Raw genomic sequence first — 16,147 nt, forward strand, 5'->3', positions numbered from 1 at the left:
ACGGACTCACTTTAAGGAACGTTCAACATATTGCAACCCACAGCTAAAAGAACAGTGTTTAAGCACTGCACTGTTGAGTTTGCTGTGTACATTTTAATATGGAACAAGTTGCATTAAATAATCTGATGACAAAAACTGCAAAAAAAAAAAAAGGACTTCCTGTATACAGTACATGAAAAAAATAAAATAAATTCCATATAAAGCACACTTGGGCTAATCGAGTGAAAAAAAGAGATGCAAACTTACTTTTTCATGTGTATCTTATGTGTTTACGTGCGCTGTATTATATTAGGGTATTATTTAACTCGTTATTCTGCAGTAATACCCTCTGATATTCTATTTCCTGTGACTGTAATCAACGATCAGACTGTACTCAGTTGATTATCTCCCACAGAAGAAAGACAAAAATCACATATCCAATCAAACCCGAGCAGCTCTATTGTGTTTGTTTTTGCTGTGATTGGAATTTACTACCTAAATTGTTTAGTTTGCTCTGCAGGCTCACACTACATAAAATGATAATACACCTTAATCCATTGTTGGTTAATCTTTTTAAATGTATCTTGTAATTGCAATTTTGACAAATTTTATTCCTATTGTGCGTGAGAACGAATTTTTAAAAGGATTCCAGGAAAATAGATCCAGCCACGACTCCTCATATCGTTTTTTTTACCACATGGCTGGATTTTGCAGATCACTCACAATACTGATTTCTGCCTCTAGACAGGAGCAGTACTTGAGCAGTTTATCTGTAGATTAGTCTGGTTCCTGGATTAGTAGCCCTGGATTATCTCCACCTTAATGAATGACAAAATGAGATAAATAAACACAATTATAAGGGACCCCAGCAAGAGGATTCAGTCACCCTGGGGAAGTCCACCGGGGTTAGTGGGCAGTATTTATTTAAACATGAGCAGTCAAGATTTATCTCAACTCATTCAAGGCAGCAGATCATCAACTATTGCAAAAAAAAAAAAAAAAAAAAAAAAAAATCTGCAAAGTAAAACCTTTCACATGAACTTTCATTTGCTCCTCCGTTTCCATGGCGACAGGGTTCCTCTTCGGTGACAGATGTTGTGGATTGAGCAAAGCTGCCAATTTGCGGTATGAAAATGCTCCGGCCGCCTGTCAGGTTTCCGAGGAGCAGATGGGTTAAGGGTCTAATCAGGCCACAACCGAGTTAATCCGAACTGACGGCAACTAGTGGCACTAATATAGATGAGGTGAGAATACACGACTGTTTTTTTTTTTTTTTTTTTTTTACTGCATTACTAGTACTGCTCTTCTCCAAGTAAATATGCAGGAGATTAAAAACGCTGCAGGGAAAGAATCATTTCTGCAAAAACGTGGTGTGATTTTGGTGCATATAAATGTTCTTGAAAAAAATAACGTGAGGGCAAAGAGGGAGGCTGAGAGAGAGAGAGAGAGAGAGGAGACAGGAGGAAAATAAAAAATAAAACCATGCACATAAAAGAGTAGATCAAGGTGTTTTGAGCATCCGGAGAGCCGCCCCCTTGCAGATACCTAAACAGGGGAGGAAGGGGTCTGGCCGGAGTATCCCGTTCCTGCAGGGGTCCGATTGTCTGCTACCCGCGGCTATGAGAAGAAAGCTGATTACAGGAAACAGCATGTTGCATTGCAGTGCAGGGTTGCGTGCACTTGATCGCCACGTGTTGCCATTTTGTCCGACGCCTCCCTCCCTCTGCGTTTTCCATCTTAAGTGCTTCTCGGGGTTTTTTTTTGCAGCGAGACGCTTCTTTGCTCGGTCTGAACTGCAGGCTGGGGAGCGTTTGCTTCTTTCCTGCATCGTGCCAGATAAAGCAAATCCACCCCCCCCCCTCTCCTCCTCCTCCTCCTCCTCCCCATCCCCCCCCCCCCCACACACACACACACACACACCGTCTCAAAACGACTTGTCTATTATTAAAAGCTTTTAAATGCAGCAGTGTGTTGGCTGACTACCAAATCCACTGCCTTGTTGCCACGGAAACACATACCCGTGGTCTCAGCTGCCTCTTCCCCCCCCCCCTCCTCCTCCTCCTCTTCTTCCCTCCTCCTCCTCCTCCTCCTCCTCCTTGCAGGCTCATATTTCAAAACTGTCAGCAATCTTGTGCACTCACACTGCTGCCTTTCAGCTAAAAGCTTTTTGTGCTTGCTTGTGGAGCAGAAGTGAGGGGGGTGGGGGGGGGGAGGAGAGGATGGGAGTGGTTAAAGGAGAGGGGAGGGAAAACGAAGGGCCTCCCACACCGTTGCCAAGGCAACTTGATGTCACGGTGACATCACGCAGCACTAAAAGCTTTTAACCGGATTCCTCTCCTGCCTTAGGCCCCATTTTGAGTCCTCTTTCAGCTAGGCTAGGGGGGAAGGGTGCAGGCAGGACGGTGGTGTGTGTGTCTGTCTGTGTGTGTGTGTGTGTGTGTGCGCGCGCGTGCGAGTGCACGCTGAGCAAGCCTCCCTGCACGAATCCCTCCCTCACAGTAAAAGACTTTCAAATCGAACCTTTAAAGATCCTGTTTCTGCAAACACAGGTCCAGCACGGGCCGAGAGAGAGAGCCGGTTCAAACATGGCATCAGAGGACGGTTTCAGCTACCTAATTCCAGGCCACAGTGAGAAGCACAGGCGGGCCCCGAACTGGACGGACGGCGAAATGAAGGCCCTCCTGTACGTGTGGGAGGAACACCACAACGAACTGAAAACGAGCAAGAGGAACGCCAAGGTTTACGAGAAGATGTCCCAGAGGTTTTTCCAGCTGACCGGAGAGCAGCGCTTCAAAGAAGAGATCAAGATGAAAATCACCAACATGTCCTTTCAGTACAGGCAAGTGCACCGCATCTAAAGTTTATGACTTCAAATTCCAGCTGTTGCATGACTATAAACATCCTTTTTGTGTGTGTGTGTGTGTGTGTGTGTGTGTGTGTGTGTGTGTCTCTTAACAGGCGACTGAAATCCTCAGTCGGCGAAGTGGGCGAGATGCCGGATTGGCCGTACTACAAGCCCATCGAAAAGATCCTCTCCAAGCCGCTGGAGAACGGCAGGGTTACCTCGTTAGAGTTTCAGGCCTCTGCGGCGGGCCCCTCCACGTCCTCCCAGTCCACGGACAACCTGGTGCCCCAGTCGGAGGAGGGCATCATGGGGTTCCTGCCGGAGTACACAGGCTCCTCGGATGAGATGGAGATAAAACAAGAGCTGGACTCTTTGAGCTCCGACAGCGAGAACACACACGGCTCCAGGTAACAAGACACCTGTTGTGTGTGTGTGTGTGTGTGTGTGTGTGTGTGTGTGTGTGTGTGTGTGTGTGTGTTTTTCCATCACCCATAAAGTGTGATTGATGAACTGACCTTTGTATTGTATTGTTTCAGGGAAGCAAAGCCACATTTTCTTACATAATGGTTTTACATGTCTTGGGTTTCCTGTTGCAACATTTCCTAAGAAAAAATGGTTTTGTAAACCCATACTTTCAAGGAGCGTGTCAAAGAGGCTGTGCTCGGTAATATTTGTTTAAGAAGAGAAACACTTTCATGGCTATGAAAGATAATAGTCCACGAGGAAAAAAAAAGAAAAATCACTGACAGCACTTTAACTCTCCAGTAAATATAGAGCTTTTTTTTCTGCTTTTTTTTTTTTTAATATCTTGAGCTAAATATAATAGCCTACTTTAACATTTATAAAAAAAAAACAACTTGATTTAAAAGTAGCTGAGCTTCAAGGATATCTTTATTATTCTCACTTAACCAAAACAAATCAAAAGCTCTGCTAAACTGGGCTAGTTATCTTTTTAGTAGCTCTAATTCATCTTTTTTTTAATTTTTTTTTATCTACAGTACTGGATGTAGCTACTTTTATTAAACAAAATTAGTAGGATAAAAGATAATCAAAAGTGGTACATTTAAAACAAGAACGTTTGAAGAGGAATGGCTATTGCCAGCTATAACTGGATTTGTCTCTCTTGCGTTGGCTGTGTGGTTTGGTTTTAGAAATGTTTTATTGTAAAAGCAACGTTTACACGTAGGTTTTTTTTCCAGATATGGTTTAAAACAAATAAAAGTAGGTCAAATTTTCTTCATTTTGACTTGTAGCTTGTACATCAATGGCAACACATTTAGTTTCAGTTTAAATTAGTTTTAAAATACTTTTAATAATTTATGATTTTTTTTTAATAAATTTATGATGGACCAAGAGAATTGGCTGTCGCTGAATATTACGGTGCTGTCATGTGAACCTGGAGGTGATTTTACCCGACGGCGCTTGTTCTTAAAGGTTCCCCGTCTGTTCTGCAGCTCCCATCCGGTTTCATCCAGGAGGAGGCACGCCAACAAGAACCTGTCCATGAAGAGGAAGAAGCTGCGAGTATTGCAGGCCATGCTGCAGCAACAGAAGAGGTCGAGTCGGGCCATGGAGGAGACGTGCAGGGAGGTCCGCCGAGCCCTGCACCAACAGAACCTCCTCCAGGTCCAGTGTCTGCAGCTGCAGGAGCGCATGATGAACCTCCTGGAGAAGATGGTCCAGCTCCCCTCCACCACGTCGGGGTCACGGGGTCAGAGTGGGGTGAAAGATCCGGGGAAACCGTGAAGTTGGTATGGGTCGTCCGGGAGAGATCGTGCTTGCTTCACATCCAGCCTTGTAGAAGAAGAAGAAGAAGAAGAAAGAAAAAAAAAAGTATTTTATTTAGGATTCCATTTTAACATCAAACATTTTTAAGGTTTTTCATGATATAAGTAGCTGTCATCAGTGCAAAGCTGGTATAGACAGACATAAATATGCGATTACCATGACTGAAGGTGCCTGAATATCGTTAAAGGAAGATGACCATGCTAGTAACTGTTATGACACTTTAGGATCTACATCTTAAGTCAGGCCCCAATGTGCAATTTCATTTTAAGTATAGTTGTATTACTTTCTTGACGATTTGCTATATACCGTATTAAAATCACTGTGGGAACCACAGCCTTACAAGATCTTGTCAGATAATTTTCTTTTTTTTTTTAATTGTGCCAGGATAATTACACTCGGGAGGTCTGATACCAAAAATACGGCCATTTGCAGCATCACAGACCAGGAATTTAGGTAATTGGAGAGGAACTGACTGCAAAAAGACAACAGAGTCAACGCAATGTGCTTCAGATTTATAGGGAAAATACATTTTTACAGCCCACACGTGAGCTATTTTTGTGCAAAATAGCAAAGCAATCAGTTCTGGATCACGGTGATGAGACAGAATGATTGCTAACCTTGATTTTTTTCCCCCATTATATTAATGTAACTTCACAGAAAACTGACTGGAAAAGACAGATGCCTCTCACAGGAGCTGCAGTAAAAGGAAGAACACGGTTTTCAGATGAGAAAGAAATAAAGGTGAAGCTCAGGTACCTGTATTAAAGTTAAAATCTGACTAGTTCTTCTTATTATATCCTCAAAACTACAGATTTTTTTTAAAAATACAATAATATCTATATCTTGGGTGGCATTATGGTTTTACGTTTAGAAATAAAGGCAAACCTGACCGGCTGTTTCTTTCTAATTTTACCCATTTTAGCACCAATACGTGATTCTGCAGGGCAATTACTGAAATGCAGAATACACAGTAGGTTAAGGAGTGATCGAGCTGAAAAGGTTAAGGTCCTTGCCTTTCAGCCTATTTTAAGAGGATTTGGAGAAATTAGGGATTAAGTTAGTTCCATCATTCACAGCTCAATGGAAGTCCCTCTTTAATGAAAATGAGAAAGCAACCCCCCTTTTTTTTTAATGCACATTATGCGACCTTCTGGATGTCACTTTCACATCAATAACGGAAAATGCAACAGCCTGTCAAGCCCTAGACAATCAATAATCCTGTCACGTGACGGTTTTTTTTTTTTTTAATCAAATCAGTAATCCCCCACCCCCCCTCCTTTTTTTTTTTTTTTTATGTGTAAACTGCACTGCACATTTGTCATAATGCGTGCAGCCGTTGCAGCCCTTTGACCAGAGACTTATTGTTTACACACCATCCGCTGTTAAGTGTTGCATCAGTGTGGAAGAGACGGAAGGAGAACCACATGCAAGATGCAAAGGGAAGAAGGATCATATGGGTAATACTTATAATTTATATTTTTCAGAATAATTCAACGCCAGCATTTCCAAATTTAAGAGGCGTTGTTGGGCGAAAAACACGCAGGTTTTTTTTGTTTTTTTTTTTACATTTTATTTATTTTAGCGGAAACTAGAGGCCGCCAACTGCCGTCCGTGTCAGCCAATGGCGTCACTCCAATCGTTTGAATATTGAACATGACAGGCCCGCTGATTGGTCGGAAGGAGACGCCACGTGAATCCAGAGACGTTACGCTGTCATGGTTACAGTGAAAGACGCTTTGTGATCGCCGCGGTGTGTGAATGGAGGAGGGGAGGCGGTGCAGGCTCTGCCGTACGGACGACCTAATCACGGCGGGGAAATGTTGTTTTGAATAATTTAAAAAGTGTAAAGTGAAAAATGTAAACGCGTGGACGTTAAAACCGTGGACGTTTTTTTTTTTTCCCCTGCTGGAACAGGTAATGTTGAAAAGTTTGTTCTCAAACGGTCGCGTGTTTCGGACTTTTAACGCGAGCGTGGTTTTTTTGTGTGTTTTTTTTGTAGTTTAATGTGTTTATAACGGTTAAATAAACCAGCAATAGTTCTTATCAGGTGTTTAAAGTGTTGGAAATGTGTAACTTCTGTAGTGAACATTTAAAAACAGTGGTTGACCGAAACCAAGCAGTGTGGTTGTCATTAAAAGTGTTTGTGAGTAGGGAGCCAGCTGGCACTCTGTTGTTGGGTGGAGGGAGGGGTGGATGGAGGGGTGGGTGGGTGGGTGGACTAATATGCAAGCTGTGTTTGCACATAAAAGCTGTCTCTGTCACATCTATGCCAGATAATTGATCAAATAAGATTGATGGCAGTAATATTACAGAAAAACACCCTCCTCTCTTATTTTTTTGTTTGTTTTAAATGCTTATTTTTGTTTTGTTTTAGTATTTTGTAATTCCTTTATAATAAAGGGTCTTTAGAGTAAGAATAGCTGCTATTAATGCACTGTGTAATGTAGAGCTGCAAGAATTAGATGATTTAATTGACTAGTTTCTGAAAAATATATCTGCAGCACTTTTGATGGTTGATTATAGTGAATATTTTTTTTTTTTTTTTAAATTTCGTCTGAGATGGTTATAAACTAAATATCTTTGAGGTCTGAGCTGTTGTGAATTGACAAGCAATTTGGCAGATTGTTTGATAGTGACAAATAGAGCTGCATCAACGAGTTGATAAATCATTTAGTTAATCGAGGTAAATTTAATTACCCTTTTAATAAGAAAATGCAAAAATTCTCTGATTGTATCTTTTTAAATGTGATTAATTTTCTGCTTCCTTTTGTCTTCCATAATAATAAACTGAATATCTTTTAGTGGGGGACTGTTTGTTGGGACAAAACAAAACATTTTAGGGCGCATCTTGGGGTTTTTGAAACACCGGGAGATGTTTTTCACCATCATCTGACATTTTGGGGATCAAACAGCTCATCGTTTAATTCAGAAAATGATTCACAGAATAATGAAAATAATCGTTGCAGCCCCAGTGGAAATAAGTGTTAGTTATATTTCTAGAATAATATTTCAAATCTTAATTAAATCGAAATTAACTCGTGATAATTATTCCAGTCAAACTACTTGACAAAATTGCTTGCTTTTTCTCCACCTTTTGTCTTTTTGTGTAGGATGACAACAACGCAATAGTGTTGGCAACCTGCAAGTGTCTCAGTTCCCGCACGCCGAATCTCGCAGCACGCTTCAACAAAAATGAGGATACAGGGACAGCCCGAGGGCGCGAGGAGGCGTCTGGATTTAAATGTAATCGGTGAGCTGAGGGGTGTGGAGGTCATCCGTAGCCGGGCAGGATATGGCTTCACAATTACAGGGCAGAGGCCGTGTCTTTTGAGTGGCATCCTGGAAAGGAGCCCCGCCGACTTGGTCGGGCTCAGACAAGGAGATCGCATCATGGCCGTCAATGGAACTGACGTGTCCACCGCTTTGCACGAGACCGTGGTGCAGCTGATTGGCAGCTGCGAAGAACCCTTGCGTTTGGTGGTGCACACTGAAGCTCGGCTAATGGTCAACCCCATCCTTAATGATGCAAAATTTGGCTTTGGCCAAAAAAGTGGTATTTTCCAAAAGGCCGGTGTTCTTCGCACTATTTCGCACGATTCAAGCAATTCCTCCTTTAATTCTGGTCGTGCTGTCGCCACCAAACAGAGGCCGGTTTCGGAGCCCGATATGTCGCGGTGGTCACAACAGTGGAGTGTTTCAGCCGAGCAGCCGCGGGAGGAAACTTCCACAGTGGGGGACACAGACTCTGTTTTTACGGACACCGAAGAAGCTAACCCAGACTGGGGTATGTTAAACATGACCTTGGTGGTTGGCTACCTGAGCTCCACGGAGCTGATTTTGAACACTCGTGAATCAGAGGACCACTGTTTAAAAGCCATTCGGGAGAGGATACGACAGTTAGGCACCGAGCAGAGTACCCATACTCTGGTGATGATGAAGATTATGTTTGATTGCATTCGACTATGTGACGATGCGGGAGCTGTTTTGGCAGCCTTCCCCGCGGAGAACCTCGTCTTAGGGGCTGTGTGTGCTGAGGACCCACGTTTTCTTTGCCTGGTCACTACAGCACACATTATCAATGGCCGTGTACCAGAGGACGGTCCTCTGCGGGCGTCCTGCCATGTTTTTTTCATTGACCCGGATCTGGGAAACCACGGTGACCACATAGGGATTGCTGGTCGCTTTGGCTTTGACTGCACTTCAGACCCAGATGCCTTGGGCTGCCTGGAATTCCCTCAGACTCCCCCAGATGTCCTTCACTTTGTAACAGTCCTGTACAGTGACTTGGGGGAGGCCGTGGAAAAGCTTAGAGTCAAACTGGACACAGAGGCTCAGCAGCAAACCAAAGAGGATGACGGCACTGGTAAGCAAGGCAGCGCCAGCAGCAATGGAGACAGTGGTATTGGAAATGCTTCTCCCCCTGAAGAGAGAGCGGACAGGGATTTCCCCCTCACGACCCAAAACCATCCCGGGGCCCACCTCCCCAGCTGTCCGTGGGATTATCCTCCGGCTGACGACCTCACCCCAATAAACCTCTCCAAGAATGGCCAAAAACTTAATCCAGAGAACAGTGCGAGCACACATTCCCTTTCAGAGTCACTACCTGGCCCAGATTCTCTAACCAGCTTTTATGGAGGTCCCCCACCTAGGCTGGAGTTCCAGTTTAAGCCCCCACCACCTCCTCTGGCTTTGGGTAAAAAAACGAACTTCTTCGGAGATCCTCTGCGAGGAAGCCAAAGGTGGTTCTCAAAGCCAAAGTGGCCCAAAGCCGTGAGTAGTGATCCTGAACCTCAAGAGACGTCCAACAACAACTGGTCCTCCAACGTCAGCCTCAGTGCCAGCACAAACAACCTGCCCCCTCCAATGAGCCAGATACCCTGTGACAGGTACCAGTCAGCAGAGGTCATGATGCTGCCTCCCAGGGAGGAATGGACCAGAAGATTTGTTGAGCAGAGACAGAAACAGCGGAAGGACGGCGGAAACAAAAATGTAAGTGAGACGCATTTTTTTTTATTTTTCAAAGCTGGAGTCGGCAACATTTAAAAATAAATCATTGAAGGCACTTCTTTAGTCAGCTTTTGAAAATGGCGATCAGATTTGTCGGGTCGGTCAGTGAACCGTGATTTAAAATAGCACTTCTAAACATTTGTGCTTATTTAACTTGCAACAAAAGAGTGATTTCATTTTACTTTCAGGAGTCTGTAAAGATCAAAAGTTCTCAATAATTAATTCAAGAAAAAGGTAAATATTTGAGGAAAGTCCTGTTAATTACCCTACGGCCCTTGTAGCGGTCTTGACACGCAAGTTAGGAAACCCTGGTTTAAATTAATTGTCAGAAATTCATCAGTCAAACATATTTTCACTTTTCAGCCTGACATCCTGTAGTCTGAATGTGTGTAAAGATATTTTACAATACTACTAGCTACTAATCTTTTCTTTTTTGGGGGGAATTATTGGTAAATTAGTTTGTTCAGATTTCTCATCAATGTGCAAATGACAAATTCTCTACTTTCAGTAACATTAAATAGCTCCATTATAAGTGCAAGAGCATCTGTTTCTGTATTTTTTAACACAGTGAAACAGGAAGTATTAAATGTTCACAGGGAGTTGCGTTTCCAGGCACTGAGGGGGTGTTAGTAAGTCTGTTTTTGCTGGCACCTAAAAAGAAACACCATACCACCATTTCACCCGTCAATTGGTGCCGAGTGTGAACTGAGCTCAGAGAACACCTGCTGGAAGTCAATGATGTCATTGTCATGCATGCGGTTTGGTGTTAGTGTTGGTTTCTTCTTTGCCCACAAGATGTCCCCATGTATCCATGTGGTCCAGGAAACAAAGCTCTCTCAGGAAAACAGTGATGTGGATACTGAAGCGGTGTGTTTCACTCAAGACAGACAGAGGGCTCCAACTGGTCAGCATGTAGGCGGGTGTGTGTGTGTGTGTGTGTGTGTGTGTGTGTGTGTGTGTGTGTGTGTGTGTGTGTGTGTCAATGGCTGGGCAATCAAGGATACATGCGGTGTGTGTATTGGATAAAGTTTGGCCACAGAAGATATCGTTGTTTTTGTTTTTTTAAACCTTCATTTATCTGAATTTGCATTTATTTTAGTTCCCCGAATTATTTATTGAAGCAAAGTACTTTCCTGTGTTTCTAAGTCAGAGCCGGGTCTCTTCTTTGTCCTCCAGCTTGCATTAGAGCAGAAAGAAGAGAATCTCGAACAGGAAGCCGGGCAAATTACAGGGAGAGCCCGTGTCAAGCGGTGGTCATTATCTGCAATTCTTAAACTCTCGTTTAGACATCATGCCACAACCTCTCATCATATGAATAGGGGGTGGCTCTTTTATATATTCGAAAGCTACAGTGGTATGTTTGATCTTTGACTGTGGAATTACCTCGCATTATACGGGAATGTAGAAGCTTTAGCATTGAAATCTGTCCAATCTAGTGGAAAATGTAAGATTTGCAGAGCATCTGTTTCAACTGGCTCACTTCATAGTCGCCTCTCACTCTGATTGTACTGTTACATTTCCTCTGACGAGTCCATGAGCAATTCTATCATCTGCAACTCTCCAAACAAAAAACTGCACACAAACACTGTCATGACTAGTTTCATGTGTTTATGTCTCTTATTTCTTGGTAATAATAATAAAGTTGATTTCAATCAAACTGGTTGGAACAGAGTTGCAGGATGACAAACAGTACAGTCAGAGGTTCATAAAGCCGGTAGTAATATCTGTCTCCTCTTTTTGTGGAATAGGTTTCCAGGTTTTGGGGTATGGGTGCTGCCCGCGCCTCCAAACGTCGTTCTGCCAAACGTCTCAGCCTGGCACGGTCACTGGACGACCTCGAGGTAGGCGCCAAGTTCCTTTACTTATGAGAGCATTTCCTGGCATTGGAGATTTTGTACAAAGTTTAAAAACACACATGCATATTATACATTTCTATTGTCTTTCATTTTTTACTTCAAAGTTTTGGTGAGTGTTCCACTTATTTCCACCTGAAAATGCATCAGCACTTTAAACTAGTTGCAGTGGGGTTTTTTTTGTTTTGTTTTTTTAATGCTGACGGTCCGACAGGCTTCTGTACTTCCCATTCTGCTTGGCCTGTGTGTGGAAACGTTGTTTTTGTTCCTTAATGTGGACATTCAGTCGAGCCATCCCACTTTTTTTTCTCTCTGCACCCCTTTCGGCTCTTTTTTAACCTCTCATTTCCGTCGCCTTGAACTCTGTGTTTGCCGCACTTGTGGCGAGGGGTGGCTCACAAAGTGGTCTTTGTGCGGGCCAGAGGCAAGGTCCTGTTTGTTTGGCCTCCCTAATGAGCACTGCTGCGCGACTGCATATCGTGCTCACATTCTCTCATATTAATGTCGCAGAGGAACTCTTTTTCTCCAATGGTCTGTGCTCGCGTGCATTACCGCTGCACACTGATTCATATTCACAGAAACACACACACACACACTGTTCCTACATCTGATAATTGCTCTGCACGCACATGAACGGGCACAAAAACAAACCAAAAAGTGGCATTACCGTGTTGCACTGTATATACTCGGATTAGTCACAGACACACCCGCAGACCACACATTGTACTCAAAGAGTCACACCGTGAACCTGCTCCTCGGGTTTGTTCCAACCCACACTAAAAAAAAAAAAGGCTTCAGGTTCTGAGCAGGTCTGATGTACAACTGTTGGATTAAAGATGGTTATAAAAGGTTACGACAGTTGCAGAGTTTCTGCTGGCACAGCACAACACACATTCATTCTGCCATCGCTGATTTACTGTCTTAATCGCCAGTCTTAATGGCTCTCCCTGGTCATTCTCAGATATGTGTTCATATTGTAAGAAACCAGGTTAGGTTGCTTTGTTCTGGCATATTTTATGAGGTTACAAACTTTGAACAAATAATAAATCATGTATTTAAGTTCTGTTTCTGTTCTGTTACTTCGCTCCAAGTTGGCTGACGAACGGAGATCCTCTTGCAACGTGTTTTTATTGGTCTGGTGACTTGAAAATATGAATCACTGCAGCCATCATGAGTCAATTTATTCCAGAGTGTTACCATCACACCTTCTAAGCAGCGCTATGAGACGCGTATCGTGCTCTCTGTTAAGTTTCAAATAAGAAGCTGATAAGGAGCTGATGCTCTGCTGTGCAAAATAGTATCGGTTGGATGGAGAGCTGGATGCTTTCACACGTCTGTGTTACACCTTGAGTTTGCTTTGTTGCACGTGATAACCTGGTCTTCACATTTCTGCTCTATCAGGACCTGCTGCAGCACAGACGAGGAGAGACAGTCTGTCACGTGTGGGCTGGTAAATACATGGCTGTAAACGGGTGAAGTCTGGTCAAGCGTTATGGAAAATATGTCTCTAAAGACTGTGTTAGATTAGCCAAGACTTTGGTTTGAATGCTGGAATTGTTAAGGTGCGATTTTTTTCGATTTTTGTTTTTTTTGTTCATCGATAAGTGTACGTTTTGCAGAATTGTCTCTTAAATTGTCACTGTCCGTCCTTTTAACTGGTTTTGACCATCTTCATTTAGCGAGACGGACTATAATGCCTCTTGGTATGTTTTGTTTTTCTACCAAAAAGTGATTATCACCAGTTTTTATCAGCAGCAGGAATTCCTACCGTTCAGCATACAAACTGCCGGGATCTGCCACTGCAAACAAAGCTTTCTTCTGTTTGTATTTGCTCAGTCATATCGACTCCAGTTGTTGAAAGAGTGAGCAGCGGTGGACATTTCATTTCCCCCGTACCAGATTTCCCAAGTTGTTTATTCTTCCACACTTCCAACATTATTTCCCAACTGGTCCTGGATTTTTGAGCCCGCCGCTGAGAGCTAAAAGAAAAAAACCAAACTGAAACCAACCCATAATATAATAAAATGTACTGCAGTGAGTGTTTTTCCAAAGAACGTCACAGAAGAACTTCAATTTTGGTCGGAAACGTTCTGCCCCTCGGAAACCGGAACGTCACTCAAAACAACTCGCTCGTCTCATTGCTTCCCCGCTGTAGTTTTCGAAGCATTTCAAGGGTCTCTGTTGCCGATTTGACATAAAATTTGATGTACGCTCTCCACGGCGAAATCGCAGATGCTCACATATCAGTGGTCACAAAGTTGTGTGTAACTCGGGGGCTGATGTTGATCTAGCGATGGAACTTGGAATACTTTCCCACGAAGGTTGCAGCTTCCCCGTCCTCCGTGCATGTCATGGCGCTGCACTGCATTTGTGTGCAGCAGGAGCAGTCTCTGGACTTGATTGCCTCGCATGTGTAATGGTGACTCTGTTTCCAAATCACTGCAAACATGCGTAGGATAACATCCAAGAATAGTGCATCTGGCTCGCAGCGACTCAGACCGCGTCTAATCAGGAACAGCACTTAATCCGTGCAGTTTAAAGTCATGATATGCCTATACATTGCATGTAATAACACTTTAGGGAAATTGTTATGGTTGTCAAAGGCAATTAGAGCCTCACCTAGCGCTTGCTCGTGGGCTCTCATTACAAGAGCTGGGTTTTCATCCTGAGTTCATAGTCAGAGGTCGGGTCAAGCACTTCTAAATGCTGCTTCAGTGATTTAAAGCCCATCCAGGTCATAACTAATTATGTCCTTATGAAGACTTAAGGTCTGGCTTTTGGTTTTTGTTGAGACATCCCAGCGGGAATTTTGACACTGGAATCTCTGAAGACCTTGTACATCAGACAGAAGAGACCAACTAGAAAGTGAAAACGGTTTTGTTTTGTTTTTCCTCTTTTGAAGGCCGTGCTCCACTTCACGGGGAATAAATGATCAACCCATCAAGCTGATGCACAAAATGATTCGCCTTAAATGACGTATTTATTCGTTAGTGCAGGTAGGAGCGCAGCGGAGTGAAGCGTTTGGGTTCGGCATCGTTTTTCTGACCCGTGTATTGTTTTGCGAAGGATGATGTGAAGGACTGTTCTCATGGCAAGTGTTGCAAAAAAAAATGCACGATAAGCTCTCCCTCAGTGAGGCATCTGGACTCACAAGGACACCGTGAGGCTATTTCGCAGTTCACCATCGGCCCCTTCGGGTCGACCCCTGTTGATAACCCCGGCCAGAGGAGCATACATCTCATCTGCTGCTTTTTCCACGCGTGTCTTTCGGGCTCAGCAGAGGGAGAAGCCGCCACGCAGCTCTGTGCGTTTGCGCCGAGCTCTTTGATGTCAGATCTCCTTATGTTCGGGCACGTCGAAGAATGTACCTCCTTGTCCTACTTCCGCGCCGAGCTCGTCAGCGGAACCTCCTGCGAGTGTCCCCGCAGATCCAACCACCAGGACGAGCCCGTCTCTCGCTCACCACACGCTCCTCGTTTGCAGCTCCCAACAGACGCTTGGTGCCCGCGACGCTCCGCGGATGACGGTGCGCTCAACTTCGCAGCGACGACACCATGAGCGGGCTGCTGTGCCTGGTGTTTACACTGACTCTTGTCTTCTGAGGTTATCGCTGCAAATAAAAACATCTGTCAACGCGAGCCGTTACTCGATGCGCACTGTTTTTTTTATTCGGGCATATACCCACGGTGCCTGCTGGGAAATTTGGGGCAGCTCTTTAGCTCCATGCATGCGTGAAGTTTCTCCTCTCCTTTTAGGTGTGGAGACATTAGCAGCTCTTGTTTGCATGCCTGCGGGTAATGGATCCATCCTGTGGGCGTAGCAGAAAAGAAAAAAAAAAAACCAAGAGAAGGCATGAAGACACAGAGACGGGGAGGGAGGTAAATAGAGAGGGGAAAGAGGAGGAATTCACAGCAGAGAGAGAGAAGGAGGGAGGGAGAGAGAGAGAGAGAGAGAGAGAGGAAGAGAGAGAGGGAGCTTTTGAACTCCCAGTAGCTGTCAGGATTTTCGGCCGGTCTGCACGCTCTCTCCTCCCCCGTTCAGCAGCTCCGTGTCTCTGCGCTGCAAACACCGACTCCCACAGGCACCGCGGAGACCCGGCGGATGGACTCTCTCACACACAGCAGGCGTGTGGAGCAGCGCTGAAGACGAGCCGAGCACACAGTGCCACACATGGAGCAAACTTTAACTCTCAACTCCGTAAGTCGTGTGAAACCTTGAGGTCTTCATTATCTTGCCTGGCTTCACTTCTCCGTTTTTGTTTTGTTTTGTTTTGGGTTTTTTTTTTTCTTTTTTTTCTCCTGCGATGGCATCTTCATCTTTCGCACCAGCGATATCGTCCCCGCCACCGTTACTTTTCCTTCTTTGGGCTCTTTGTGGCTCCTGTTGTAGCCTTTGAGAGGCATACAGTGGTTAGCTTGTGTGGTCTGTCAGAGGAATGTTTTGACCAGTGCCAGCTGAACTCCCATGTGCTGTATGACACACACTGCACCGCTGTATAAAGCAAAATGTGGTCTTGCATCTATATCAGGATGCACGCTGACTTTAAATTAGATGTTATGCTAAAAGAGTTCTGTGAAGTCACCCGGGTTTATTCTTGTAAACTGCATGGGCATTTGAATGAAGTTCACTCTGTTGCACTTGCCCTGAGAAAATGACCCTTTGTCGCAATCAGTTG

General features: G+C 44.2%; 2 protein-coding genes across 6 annotated transcripts in view; both read left to right on the top strand.

Annotated features, from left to right (window-relative positions):
- Positions 1 to 1,033: 1,033 nt before the first annotated feature.
- msantd1 (Myb/SANT-like DNA-binding domain containing 1) lies at positions 1,034 to 4,956 on the top strand. Of its 2 annotated transcripts, XM_069169846.1 has the most exons (4): positions 1,034 to 1,223; positions 2,529 to 2,818; positions 2,938 to 3,231; positions 4,279 to 4,956. In XM_069169846.1, exons 2-4 carry the CDS (start codon positions 2,565 to 2,567, stop codon positions 4,568 to 4,570), a joined length of 840 nt encoding a protein of 279 aa, XP_069025947.1. In that variant the 5' UTR covers positions 1,034 to 1,223; positions 2,529 to 2,564; the 3' UTR covers positions 4,571 to 4,956. The 2 variants fall into 2 exon arrangements, with proteins under 2 accessions (XP_069025947.1, XP_069025946.1); XM_069169845.1 differs by lacking the exon at positions 1,034 to 1,223 and having other exon boundaries at positions 2,471 to 2,818.
- Positions 4,957 to 7,734: 2,778 nt separating this feature from the next.
- rgs12a (regulator of G protein signaling 12a) overlaps positions 7,735 to 16,147 on the top strand; it is a 36,345-nt gene continuing 27,932 nt past the window's right edge. Inside the window, exons 1-2 of one of the 4 annotated variants that reach the window (XM_069169756.1) lie at positions 7,735 to 9,601; positions 11,368 to 11,460. In XM_069169756.1, the coding sequence (XP_069025857.1) occupies positions 7,805 to 9,601; positions 11,368 to 11,460 (1,890 nt within the window). In that variant the 5' untranslated portion in view covers positions 7,735 to 7,804. Of the gene's footprint in view, positions 9,602 to 11,367; positions 11,461 to 15,123; positions 15,670 to 16,147 lie in introns of those variants that run through there. The other 3 variants (XM_069169757.1, XM_069169759.1, XM_069169760.1) reach the window with 3 other exon arrangements.

This window comes from Embiotoca jacksoni, unplaced genomic scaffold, assembly GCF_022577435.1.
Source record: "Embiotoca jacksoni isolate LCO1_2020_lvr unplaced genomic scaffold, fEmbJac1.0.p SCAF_47, whole genome shotgun sequence".
In the NCBI taxonomy this organism is placed as follows: Eukaryota; Metazoa; Chordata; class Actinopteri; family Embiotocidae; genus Embiotoca; species Embiotoca jacksoni.